General features: G+C 53.4%; 2 protein-coding genes across 2 annotated transcripts in view; one reads left to right on the top strand and one right to left on the bottom strand.

Annotated features, from left to right (window-relative positions):
* Positions 1-360: 360 nt before the first annotated feature.
* SPG11 (SPG11 vesicle trafficking associated, spatacsin) lies at positions 361-5,526 on the top strand. The gene is made up of 8 exons (XM_041465008.1): positions 361-502; positions 1,001-1,134; positions 1,980-2,087; positions 2,573-2,741; positions 3,316-3,404; positions 3,819-3,974; positions 4,485-4,636; positions 5,145-5,526. Exons 1-8 carry the CDS (start codon positions 451-453, stop codon positions 5,323-5,325), a joined length of 1,041 nt encoding a protein of 346 aa, XP_041320942.1. The 5' UTR covers positions 361-450; the 3' UTR covers positions 5,326-5,526.
* Positions 5,527-5,970: 444 nt separating this feature from the next.
* EIF3J (eukaryotic translation initiation factor 3 subunit J) overlaps positions 5,971-13,259 on the bottom strand; it is a 9,387-nt gene continuing 2,098 nt past the window's right edge. Inside the window, exons 3-8 of the mRNA XM_041465009.1 lie at positions 10,031-10,088; positions 9,706-9,797; positions 9,181-9,295; positions 8,314-8,472; positions 7,274-7,347; positions 5,971-6,960 (exon numbers count right to left, since the gene is read on the bottom strand). Of these exons, the coding sequence (XP_041320943.1) occupies positions 6,832-6,960; positions 7,274-7,347; positions 8,314-8,472; positions 9,181-9,295; positions 9,706-9,797; positions 10,031-10,088 (627 nt within the window). The 3' untranslated portion in view covers positions 5,971-6,831. The remainder of the gene's footprint in view (positions 6,961-7,273; positions 7,348-8,313; positions 8,473-9,180; positions 9,296-9,705; positions 9,798-10,030; positions 10,089-13,259) is intronic.

The following is a 13,259-nucleotide window of genomic DNA, read 5'->3' as shown; positions in this document are numbered from 1 at the left end:
CAGGAACACAGCTGGGCTGTGCTGGGGTTTGTTCTCTGCACAGGGAAAAGGGGACAGGCCACCTTTGGTCTCTGTGTAAAGCATGACAAAAGGTTCTCCCTTACCTTTTTTCCTTTGGGAAATGAGAGGCAGCTGTATGGTTGTCAGTAGGATCTTGTTGGGTTGAACTGGCAAAAAAGTATTTTCTGATAGTTAAATTTAGGCAATAACACCCAAAGTGTCTCTAGGATTGTAGTCCCAAATCCTCAGTCAGTCTGGATGATGTCAGATTTCTTTGTTTGGGGTTTGTTAATTAGTGATAAAAGATAATAGGAGTCCTGTCCTGCACAGTTAGCAGTGGTGACAGGATTCTCTCTGGCCACAGGGCAGAAGCAGGCTTGGAACCCTGCAGTGGAGAGCCAGGAGCTGCTGCAGCTTGCCAAGCTGTGCCAGGATCACACCTTGGTTGGGATGAAGCTGCTGGATAAAATCTCCTCTGTGCCCCGTGGGGAGCTGTCGTGCAGTGAGTAAATGGCAAATCCTGCCTGGTGTAACCTGTGTGTAACTAACATTGTTGGCCTGAGCTCACAGCTCAAAGGGGAGGCTCTGCTGCTGATCTCAAATTTGATATTCAATTTGTAGGGCTGAGGATGTGCACAGTGGATAGGGGTGTTGCTTGAGGGTTTATTTTCCAAACAGAATTCAGATTTTTGTGCTAAGCAAGAGGTGGGAAATGCAGCCAGGGAGTGACCTGGGCTGTCGTGGTGGTTTGTTACAGAGGGGGCATTGTGGCTTTGTTCTTACTCATCACAGTTGGAAACTGAATGTTTCAAAGCAGTGCAGAACTCGTGCCCTCCCTTTTCCAAGTGCAGGGCTGGCAGGCAGTGCAGTGATGATGTGTTACACATGTGTCAGCCTTGGCTGGAGGTCTGTGCTTGTGTGTTCTGTGTTTTCTGGAGAGAGGCAGTCATTCTCTTCCTCAGCCCTTTAACTGAAGTACCAGCACCCCTCTGCTCCTCAGTTACAGAGCTGCTGATCCTGGCCCACAGCTGCTTCAGCCTGACGTGCCACATGGAGGGGATCACACGAGTGCTGCAGGCGGCTCGGCTGCTCACCGAGGAGCACCTGGCTCCCAGGGAGGAGTACGGGCTGGTGGTGGGTGTCCCTGGGCAGGGGCAGTTCCTGGGCCGGCAGGGGCTGTTCCTGGGCTGGCAGGGGCAGTTCCTGGGCTGGCAGGGGCTGTTCCTGAGCTGTCCCAGGGCTGGCAGGGGCAGTCCTGGGCTGTCCCAGGGCTGGCAGGGGCAGTTCCTGGGGTGGCAGGGGCAGTTCTGGGCTGTCTCAGGGTTGGCAGGGGCTGTCCCTGGGCTGTTCCTGGGCTGGCAGGGGCTGTCCCTGGGCTGTTCCTGGGCTGGCAGGGGCTGTTTGGCTGTTCCAGGGCTGGCTCTGCCTAATCTGCCCAGGGCTGGCTGTGCCTGTTTCCTGGGCTGTCCCAGGGCTGGCAGGGGCTGTTCCTGGGGTGGCAGGGGCAGTTCTGGGCTGGCAGGGGCAGTTCTGGGCTGTCTCAGGGTTGGCAGGGGCTGTCCAGGGCTGTCCCAGAGCTGGAAGGGGCTGTTCCTGGGCTGGCTCTGCCTATCCTGCCAGGGCTGGCTGTGCCTGCCCTGTCCTGGCTCTGCCTGTCCTGGCTGTGCCTGTCCTGGCTGTGCCTGCCCAGTGGTGATTCAGCTGCTGGGCAAACGTGCTGCTCTGTGGCACTGGGCATCTTTAATTGCTGCCTTGAAGGATCTCCTGGAGCCTGGGATGTGCCCAGTGGAATGGTGTCAGTGCTGAAAGCTTCACTGCCTGTTTTTATGAGATAAAACGATGCCCTTTCAGCTCACTGGGGGACAGCTGCAGCTTGGGCTGGTTTAGCAGTGCCCCCGTGGCTCCAGGGGAGCATGGGCTGCCCTGGCAGGGGGCTGTGGCTGTTCCCTGGAGCTCCTGAGGTGCCCTGGTGTCCCCAGGTGCGCCTGCTGACGGGCATTGGCAGGTACAATGAGATGACCTACATCTTCGAGCTGCTGCACCAGAAGCACTACTTCGAGGTGCTCATGAGGAAGAAGCTGGACCCGGTACGTGGGGGACAAACGTGAATTGTGTGGCTCAGCAGGAATTTACACCCAGGTTACACAGGATTAAATCGTCTGGGCATTTTACTTCCTGAGTCAAATTTGCTTCCTGAATTGGGAGTCAGGGTTCATAGAAATAAATTAATGCTGGGGTTTAGAGTTATTTTAGTTGAACCATTTTTTCCTTATTAATTCAGGGCTACAATGAGAGCAGCGTTGAAACTTAAACTTGGCATTGTCAGAATTTTCACATCCTGCTTTGCTTTTATTTGCAGTTAAAGTTTCATGGGGGTTTTAAAAATCACAGATACTCGCAGCTTTGTTTTAAGTAAGCCATAAAGAAGTGTCACCCGTTGACATTTGTATGTAAAGAAGCAGACGGGTGCTGGATTTTCATGCCCAGCTGGGCGCGGGTGTGGGGCTGCCGTTGGGTTTCGGGGTGCAGCGGTCACTTTTGGGGCTGTGCTCAGGGTGCCCTCTGTGCCCAGAGCGGGACGCTGAAGGCGGCGCTGCTGGACTACACCAAGCGCTGCCGGCCCGGCGACAGCGAGAAGCACAACATGATCGCGCTGTGCTTCAGCATGTGCAGGGAGATCGGCCAGAACCACGAGGCTGCCGCCTCCACCCAGCTCAAACTCATCGACTGCCGGCCCTGGGGTGAGCGGGGAAGGACGGGGAGGGAGGTCCCGGGCTCCTGGAGCTGCCCTGGAGCTGCCGCTGCCTGCGGGGCTCCTGCCCTGAGCAGGTGTTCCAGAGGGCTCTTCCTGATGCAGCATTCCCGGGGAGCAGGTACAGACACAGCCAGGTTCCCTCAGCACACAGGATGTGACATGGCCTTGCAGGGGCTCGGAGGTGCTGGGGTTGTGTCTGTGAGTGGCACCCACGGGGTGAGCTCTGCGGCGTGGGCTGGGAGAGCAGCGACACCAGGAGCTGTGCCAAGGGATTGCTGAGTGGGACTGGCAGTGGTCAGCGCTGGGATCTGCCACAAGTGTGTGCTTGGGCTTTCTTTCCAGCCTCCAATCACTCGACCAGGCTCCAGCAAAGCTTTGGTCCATTAACTGAACAGCAGGGAGTGTGTTCCTTCCTGCTTTTTTAATACTTAAATTTTGGTTTAGTTTGTTGGTGCTTTATGAGACAACACCAGGGACAGACTAGGTACTGGGAGGGAGTTTTGTAACTTACTTTGTCACCTTTATAAATAATTGTTATTCCTTCTTTTTTCCTGCTTCAGAGGAGTCTCTTCAGGATGTTCCAAATTTAAAGAAGCTGCTGCTGAAAGCTGTGACCCTCTTCATTGATGCAGCAGAAAGTTACTCCAAGGTAAAGTGAGATGGAATGGAATGATTTGTGGAGCACATGAGGAGTGTGCTGGGCTGGGAGAACACACCGAGCTGCCCTGGGGAGGCTGCCCAGTGCAGAAGGGGTCTGTGTCTCTGCAGCCCAGTGGCACCAGTAGTGCTGGCCCCTGCTCAGGCTTTAACAAACCCTGGGTTACAGGTGTGTTCCCCACTGTCAGGACAGGGACCATGAGCTTAATGAGCAAGGCTAGAACAATTACAGTATTTAAACCCAAGCGTAATTACGGTGGAAGTATTTGTGGGAATGAAGCTTTGTGTAACGCCGATGGAATACGGTGACTGTGAAGCAGAGAGCTCTGTCACTGCTCTGTCACCTCGGAGCTCTCTCAGGGATGTTCCCTGGCTCCCCTGGAAGCTCTCAGCTGCTCTGTTCCAGGACTCGTGTGTGCGGCAGGCGCTGCGCTGCCGCCGCCAGACGCGGCTCATCACGCTCCAGCTGCACTTCCTGGGCTCGGGGCAGAGCACCAGGATCATCAACCTGGGCAGGCAGGACCTGCCAGGAGCCATCCTGGCCTTGCCCAGGTACTACCAGGTGAGCTGGGCTCCCTCGGGCTCCTCCTGTTGGGAATGATTTGGGCACTGCAGTGCCTGGGCACTCAGCTCATCCTCCTGGCCTCAGAGCCTGTGGCTGTTACCCCGACCTTGTATCCTGTGGGATGGAGGGACAGGACACAGGGAATGGCTTCCTGCGGGGGTTGGGTGGGATAATGGGAAGGAATTGTTCCTGGGAGAGTGGGCATGTCCTGGCACAGGGTGCCCAGAGCAGCTGGGGCTGCCCCTGGATCCCTGGCAGTGCCCAAGGCCAGGCTGGGCAGGGCTTGGGGCAATTTGGGATGGTGGAAATTGTCCCTCTTTAGGGGCTGAGGAAGGCTGTTCACAGTGCTTTGTTACCCTGTATTTCACAGCAGCTCTCAAGAACAGCAGCAAGGGCTGGGTCGAACAGAAGATCCCCAGTACCGAGTTGTCAGTGTGGAATGCTCTGTGCAGAGCTCTGTGTGGAATGCTCCGTGCCATCCCCCCTCCCTGTTCTGTCTCCCTGCAGGCAGCCATCGTGGCCGAGGCCTACGAGTTCCTGCCGGACTGGGCTGAGGTTCTGTTCCAGCAGGTGATCACCAGGGGGGACTTTGTGTACCTGGAGGAGTTCCGGCAGCAGCGGCCGCTGCGGCCCGGCCTGTTCGAGGAGGTGGCCAAGAGGTGAGTGAGGGTCTGCAGCTCTGCCTGCACAGGGCCCCTCAGAGGGGCAGCAGGAAAGGGTTAACTGTCCCACTTGTTATGGGGATTTGAGGTAGAATTCTGTAATAGTTTGGGTGGGAAGGGACCTTAAATCCCCATGGCAGGGTCACCTCCTGCTGTCCAGCCTGGCCTTGGGCACTGCCAGGGATCCAGGGGCAGCCCCAGCTGCTCTGGGCACCTGTGCCAGGGCCTGCCCACCCTGCCAGGGAAGGGTTTGTTGGTAGGCTTGGTTCCTGGCACAGCATGGAAGTCACTCTGATCCAGCCTTGTCCTTGAGCTGGGCAGGGAGGGAGCTCAGGGCTGGGCACAGCAAATCCTTAAAATGAATCAGAGCAAATAAACAACCAGGAGATTCAAGTGTAGCTGCTGAGTGCAACCTCTTGTTGAAACGTCATTCTTGCAGGCCCAGAGCAAGAGTCTCAGGGGCCTGGGGAGCTTCTGTGCCTCAGCTCGTGTGCAATTGTTCCAGGGTCAAACAGCACGCCCCTGCTGATGCTGCCCTGAGGAACCTGAAGCGGTTCCTCACCCACTGCGAGGACATCTACACCTACTACAGGCTGGCCTACGACCACAAGTTCTATGACGTGGTGAACTCCCTGCTGAAGGACCCTCAGACTGGCTGCTGCCTCAACGACCTCTTATCCAACTGAATTCCAGCTGAACTCCAGCCCGGAGCACAGGCTGCAGGGTCACTGCTCATTTACACAGATTTTATCAATGGCCTGCTCACAGGGCTCTGCTGCTCTCTAAAAATTACTCCAGAAAACTGCACAAGGTTGTAAGTAGTTAAATGCTGACTGTGTTAACCTAAAATTGTGTTTTGTATAATAAATGTTATTGTTTATAAATTACTCGAGTCACCAGCAAACACTGACTGGCCCAGGTGGGGGGTGAAGCAGAGACCCAGCAGCCCTTTAAATGAGGGGCATGGGGGAGGGAGCAGCCCAGGAATTGCACCCAAAGGGGCTGGAACAGGTTTGCAGAATGTCCAGGCAAAGGGGTGGAACAAGCAGAATCAGTGCACATTTCAGGTACCCAATAGAATAATGTCTTCTTTGAGTCCAGTCTGATTGCTGAAATCTTGTACAGCCTTAAACAGCCCATTCCTAATTATGCTGTCTTGGAGTAAAAGAAATAATCAAGTGCAAGTGTATTTTTACAATTATTAAATACAAATTCCTTTCCAGGCCCAGGCCATGGGCACACTCCCAGCACAGCTCAGCTCTGCATCTCTCCCTCTTCGGGTATTTCTCCTGTCAGGCCCCAAAAGAACTCTGCTCCAAGGCCAGCCTGGCGAAGTCCTCAATAGTGATTTTTATTAAATTAGTTGCTTTATAAAACATTGCAGATGTTGTAATTGTTAACATAACAATTTGCCCAACTGTAGGAACTGCTGCAGTTTGCTAAGCAAGTTTGGTTTTTAATGAAAGAAAACGGCCGAGTCGTGAGAGACCCACCACAACCCAGGAGAGCCCCAGGGAAGTTGTGTGGCTTGGTTTTTTCTTTTACACTTAACCCCTTAATTAACTGTTAAAGAACACCCAACCCAGACAGCTGCATTAGTAGAAATTTAAATGAATGGAACTAAATAAACTTCATCCTTGAGACACAAGTGGGTTTTCCTTGCTCTGCTCCACCAGGTGCTGTTCAGGTGTCAGGCTCTGGAGCAGTGGCTGTCCCAGGGGACAGGCTCCCAGGTGCAGTATTCCACACTGAAGTTAGCAGTTCCCAAAATACTGAAATCCTCAAGCTCTAACTCAAGACAAAGCGACTGGAACTCTACGTGCACACCCTGCCCTTGCTGCAAACTGCTCTTGCTCAGCCCTGGCCCTGGAGCAGGGACAGTTAAGGCCATGTCATGGAGCTGTGCTGGTTATAATCCTTCACCTTGTTCCAATTCCTTCCCGATTTAGTGGCTGTTGCTATGAATAGCAGCAGTGCCCATTATCAGAATTTTGGGTTTTTAACTGCAATTTACAGACCTTTTCCCTTCTACCCCCGCCCAGAGCTTCCGCCCGGACCCGGCACCTCCAGCCCCCAGCACACAGATACTGCAATTCTGATTGTAGCATTTGGCAGAATTTAGAGGAAGAAAGGTTGTGCTACATGTTTAAGGGATTATGGGCAACAGAAAGACAACAGAAGGGAGATAAATGTCACATGAAGTCTTCGAAGTCCTGTACGTACTCGCCGTCGTAGCCGCCGTAGTCGGCCAGGTCGTCTTTCATCGTCGCCTTCAGCCCCCCGCCAGGCACAACACCTTTTTTCTTCTTTTTGGCTTTATTCTGTGCCAAGAGGACCAGGGTGGTTATTGGACAGGCCCAGAGCTCTGTCATTACCCCAGCCAGGCTCAGCCCAGTGGCACTGAGCAGCCACAGCCCCTGCACTGAGCGTGGCCTTGCCAACCGTTTCCACCCCACGCGTTTTCTCTTCCTAGGAAAGCCGTGACAGTTCCAGGTGTCCCCAGCTCCCTGCACCACAGCCCTGCCCCCCTTTTGCCTTTCATCCTATTTCCCCTGCACTCTCAACAAGTAGCTAATAAATGCAGGGGAGCCCCAAGCAGGGGCCGTGATCCCTGAGGAACAGCCCCAGCCTTACCTTCTCTTGTTTTTGTTTTTCACTGCATAATACTGTCAGAGTGTTTGTGATCTTTTTCAAATCATCCACCTCCACTGCATCAGGGAAGAAAAAGGAAAAAAAAAAAAGATTCCTTATCTATGTTGTTCTTATAAGGCAGTTAAGTAACATCCACAGTCTCTAAAACTAGAAATAAGCATTAGTGTAACTATGGGCAATTACTTGATTTAAATCAGCAGAACACAGAGTGGGTGGTTCTGGTCCTTACAATCCCAACAAGGATTCCAGCTGGTTCCTTGGAAGCCTGAACCTTGTAGAAGGTAAAACTTGCAAATAAAGTTACTGAACACAACAGTCTTACTGAGACATTTGAACAGTAAAATATGGTCTTAGTAAAATACATAAAATGTATCAAAAGGAGCACTGGATTAACAATAAATGATTATGTTTATCAGTTAATGGTGCAAGAGGCTGGCAGTCCCTCCTGTTAGGAGCTCTGCAATCCCTGAGATGGAAGCTGCCAGCTGGGGTGATGGATGTACCCAGCTCCTCCTGGGATCAAGTTACCCCTCACTGAAGGACAACTGGGTACAGCACAGGGAGCCATCCCAGCCACTGCTCCAGCCACCAGGGCACTGGGAAAAGGAGTTTAAATTACTTCATCTCTGTATAGTTACATGCTGAATTCCAGAACAGTTAATCTGCAGTTCCAGAATTACATGAACTCGATTTTGTAATAGCTTCCCTCCAAATGAGGTACTCAAATTATCTGCCTCAGAGAATTTACTCTTATTATTATTACTTTAGAAATGGCTTCAAGAAAAACATGCAGGGTTTAGATCAGCACAAAAATTCACACCTTTCAGAGAACTGTCTCTAACCAACATGCAGAAAGAGCACTCTTGCACGAGGAGAGGATCCTTGGTGGAGTTTGTGGGAATGGAATCAGGTCAGTGCTCCATTTAGTACAAACTAACAGAGCAATCCCCTCTGAGCACCATCACAGCACGTTTCCACTGCAGCCCAGCTCTGGCAGCAGAGCTGGGGCTGTCTGCACTTACAGGAAATACAGACGTCCCGAAGCAGCGCTTCCAAAAACCCAGCGTAATGTAAGGACTTCTCGTACTGTGTGATCTTCTCCTTGAGCAGCTTCCCAAATTCCGTGAAGTCATCTTTGGAAGAGGGGTTCATGGCATCTATTCCACAAGTGCTATTTACACCTGCAGGGACAGGCAGGGCTGTTACTGAGAACATCAGCTGTGAGCCCCAGAAGGGAGCTGGCTCCCACCTCCCTGAGCTCTGCTCCCCCACAGCCAGGGCCCATCCCTGGCCTCACAGGAAGGAAGTTTGCTGCAGAACTCAGTAACTGCACAGAATCCCTGAATGGTCTGCGTTGGAAGGGTTAAAGCCCATCCAGTGCCACCTGCCAGGGCAGGGACACCTTCCACTATCCCAGGCTGCTCCAAGTCCATCCAACCTGATCTTGGGCACTTCCAGGGATACAGAGGCAGTCACAGCTGCTCTGGGCACCCTGTGCCAGGGCCTGCCCACCCTCACAAGAAACAATTCCTTCCCAATATCCCACCTAACACTGCCCTTTGTCAGTGGAAAGCCATTCCTGGACAAGCTGCACCAGGAAGCCCCTTTTCCCTCAAATAAACCATTCCTGCCTCAGCCTCCTGAGTGCAGAACTCAGCTGGTTCTTTGCAGCTGTGCACACCCCCCAAGCTCTGACAACCTCCCCTGAGCAATGGGCTGAATCATTCACCATAATTAAGGAAACTCTTCCAGTCTGAGGAATGCTGCTGTGCATCAGCATCTTTGCTACTTCTGTGTTCTCAGGGCCACAGCTCTGTGTGCTGAGCCAAACCCTGCCCATGCTTTGCAGGCTCCCAGGGGTTAATTTATTTCCTGCTGCTTTAACTCACCGAAGGTTTCCTTTGCCAACTCCAGGTCTGACTCCTCTTGTAACTTCTTTAGCCGTAGTTTGTCTGCCAACTGTTCTTCTGGTGTGAGCTCCTTCTGTTCCTCAGGTGCCTCTAACTGCAGGGAGAGCACACAGGGAGAAGGTGGCACGTCAGAGACATGGTGCCTTCTCCAGAGCCACTGCACCACCCACTGCTGCCTCGACTCAGGGCACATGGAAAACCTGGAACCCATTCCCTGCAGTCTCAATAAATTGTTCATTGCACAAGGAATGGGAAGAAACATCAAACTCCCACTCCTGCCTGTTCCATCATGTGCTGCCCACAAAGGAACTGGGGTAACACTGATCCAATCATGGTTAAACTATACAGGATTTAAAGCTCCCAGCACCAGACAGGACCATGTTCAAGACCTAAGTTTGGTTTATCAGATTAATCAAGACCTTTTCAGATCTTGCTCAACCTCCTAAAAACCAAATCAAACCCGCCCTCTGAATTTTATGTGACCCAGAAGAAATCAGGAGTTACCCTTTTTTTAAGCTCCTCTTGCTTTTTCTTCTGTAGCTTTTCTTTTTCTTTGATTTTTTCTGCTATTTTCTTTTTTTCTGAAACTTTCGGTTCTGTGAAGGGTGGAGTAACAAACACAGCTCTCAGAAGTCTGATGATTTTTTCCCCCCACACAACCACAGAAACACTGGAAGCCACCAAGCTCAGCTCCTGGGACTGAGCAGAGTTAAAGACATTTCTGTTAAACGCAGCCCCAGCCCTGCTCAGGTTTGATCCTCACACCCCAGACACGAGCAGTGTCTGTTCCCATGCTGATACAGAGCCAGGGGTTATCTGAAAGTCTCACCTTGTTTTACCTCTGTCTCCTTCACCTCCTCCTCTTCCTCCTCATCATCCCAGTTATCCTGCAAAACAGTGAAGATCCTTTTACAGATAGCTGTAACCTGTTCCAAAGCCACAACCCCACTGATCTGGTATCAGAGTGAGGGAGCCATGGGAGCTGTACCTCATGGGGTTTTGGAGCTGTCCATGCTGGCTGGGGCCAGTTCTTACCATGAAAAAGGCAGGTTTTGGTCAAACAGCCAACTTGTGTCAGTAATTGCAACAGCCAGGTCACAAACAGCCAAACACCACTGACACAAACAGGACTTTATTCTCATTTCTGGCACTTTGAGACACTGAACATCCCCGAGGGGTGGGCGCAGCACAGCCCTGCTGGAACCCCCAGCCCAGCTGAAACCACGTCAGACCAGCACAGGCTGCTCTGTCCCACAGCACCCAGCCCCTCTCCTGGGCTGGGAAAAGCCTCCCCCAGCTGCAGGGATTCTCTGGGAGCCCAGAGCAGAGGCAGTGGTGCAGAGCCCCACGCTGCACCGGGATGTGCTGATCCAAGCGAGGAGACACCGAGTCCCTCCACCAGCTCACACGGATAATTGGCACCTGCAGGGGACTCGGCTTCCCTTCCACATTCCACAGAGCTGACTTGAATGTGGAGCAGCATTATTTTAGCTCACATCTAATTAACTTTGCTACACCCACTGCTTAAATGGCTCCACTCAGCACTGAGGAGCTGCCTCAGCCCCAGCCTGGCCAGGCTGTGAGGCGGATGCAAACTGCAGAGGAAGGGCAGCCTGGCCATGAGGGATTCATCCACGGCACTGGGACATCTGGGAGACTTCACAGAGAGCACGTGGGCAAGGACTCCACGCCATGAGATGTGCCCTGACCCCATCCTGCCAGCCTTGCCTGGTTTATAAACCCAGGGAATTCCAAGTCCTGCCAGCCTTGCCTGGTTTATAACCCAGGGAATTCCAAGTCCTGCCAGCCTTGCCTGGTTTATAAACCCAGGGAGCTCTCTAGCAGGAAGAGCCAGCTGCCCCAGCGCCGTGTCCTTGCAGTGATACAGTAATTCCCAGAGAACACATTCATTCCCCAGTATTTCAACACTGTTTCTGTGTCCTTCACTGGCCCAGGGCCCCGGAACATCCTCCTGGGGCTGGGAGGAGGCAGGGACTGGGCACTGGCTCCCAGCTCCAGCTCTGGGATGGAGCAGGCACTGCCCTGTCTGGCTGTGCCAGCCCTGAGTCAATAGATGAAAATTCCCTGGCAGCAGGCCTGACTCCTGGGGAACGTGTGCTGGGGAGCACTGAGAGGAGTTTTGTTACCAAAGGTGCTAATTTTAAACCCGGGAAGTTGACGTTTCCCAAATTAACAGTTCCTGCAAGTCCATTACCAAAAAACCTTCCAAAACACCCATCTGCAGATACAAAGCACACTGCACAATGTGAGATGCCTTGGGAAAGCCGTGGCCAGAAAACACTTGGTGCTGCCACTTCAGACCACGTCATCTCCCTCACGTGGGGATTTCCCCACGTGGGCCCTCGCAGGAGCATCCAGAGCCTGAGCAGGGCCTTTGGGAGCCTGGCAGGAAGAGCAAATCAAAGGAAAACAGACCAAAACTCCTTTCTTTGCTGGATCCTCTCTAGATGCAGCCCTGGCACTAAACCCATAATCCCTTGGAAACAGTTAAGCAACTGCATCCTTACTACGTGTAAGATGTAAGATGTCTTCCCACTGCCACAGGGCAGGGATGGATGAGACATTGGGAAGGGATTGTTCCCTGGGAGGGTGGGGAGGGGCTGGGATGGAATTCCAGAGAAGCTGTGGCTGTCCCTGGATCCCTGGAAACGTCCAAGGCCAGGCTGGGATTTAAGGTCCCCTCCAACCCAAACCATTCTGGGATTGCACGTGGGGAATGTTTGTTCCTTTATTAAACAGAGGCCCCTCAGGTGTCCCGGAGAGAACCACTCTGGTCCAGTTCTCCTGCACACTCTATCCAGCAGGAAAGCTCCTCACTTTCTAAGGCAGGAGGAAAGGCAAATGTCACAGCCTGAGCTACAGGTGTCTGTAGGCAGCTGTCAGTCACAGAGCTGTCAATCAATCACACACACCTGTGTCAATCACACACACCTGTGCCACCTCCACACTCACTGCCAGAGCCTGGAGCTGCTGTGCACACACCTGGCCTTGTCCTGACACCCGGGACACTGGGCTGGGGCTGCTACTGAATTTAAGAAGGAAAGTTACACACAGAATCACAGAAATTTGGTAACTTCAGGGGTTTTAAAAGATGAACTACTTTTTCTGTACTGTTTATGGGAAGAACTCCACCTGAGCCTCAAGAAAAACTCTCGGTGCTTTTCAGAGATTTTGGTAACAGTGTCCTCAAAACCAACCCTGAGTCCTCACCCGGTGTTACAATGTCCCAGGGCGGGAGGAAACAAAAAGGTCTTTTGTAGTTTCCTTATTCCACCGAGAGAATCTGGGATGGTTTGGGTGTGCAGGGACCTCAGAGACCACCCAGCTCCACCCTGTGCCGTGGGCAGGGACACCTTCCACTAGAGCAGGCTGTCCCAGGCTGTCCAACCTGGCCTTGAATCCCATCTGGCGTGCTCCCTGTGCATTCCCTGGCACCCCTCAGCACCAGCCCTGCGAACACGGAGGTTTCTGTGGCACCACCAGCCTGCCAGGGGAGCCCAGCAGGAGCACACAGCCTCCGAGGGAGCTCTGCCTGCTGAAGCACCAGCGAAGACCATCCACACGTTTTATCCCACTGCCGGGCAGACCACGCTGAAACACGGCAAGATCCCGCCTCGTGGTGAGTGGAGAAGCAGGAAAAGACGTGGAGAAGGCGGAAAAGACGCGCTGGTAGAGCACAGAAGCTTCTGGTCAGCAGCAGAAGCACCGACACAGCACTGCCATCATTAACCCCGTTCCGACGCCTCACCAGCGCACCCCACTCACAGCCCAGGGCCCGAAGGGCTGCAGACAGCGGGGGGACAGCGCCTAAAGCCGGGGAAGCAGCGGGAGAGCAGCAGGTGGCTCCGCAGAGAGCGGAGGGGCCGCTGCAGCAGCGTCCGTCTGACCCTCCGTCCCTGCAGCTCCCAGGGCAGGACTCCGGCGGCCCGGCTTCTCCTGCCATTCCGACTGTCACCGTGACCCGCCGCGGCCCGGCGCCCCCGGGGTGTCCGGCCCGGCCCCGCGGCCTGCCGAGGCCCGAGCCCGGCCCGGGGCCG

The sequence above is a fragment of the Pyrgilauda ruficollis genome, unplaced genomic scaffold, assembly GCF_017590135.1.
Source record: "Pyrgilauda ruficollis isolate IOZ18807 unplaced genomic scaffold, ASM1759013v1 scaffold186, whole genome shotgun sequence".
NCBI lineage: Eukaryota > Metazoa > Chordata > Aves > Passeriformes > Passeridae > Pyrgilauda > Pyrgilauda ruficollis.
This window is presented reverse-complemented; position numbering and strand designations above follow the sequence as displayed.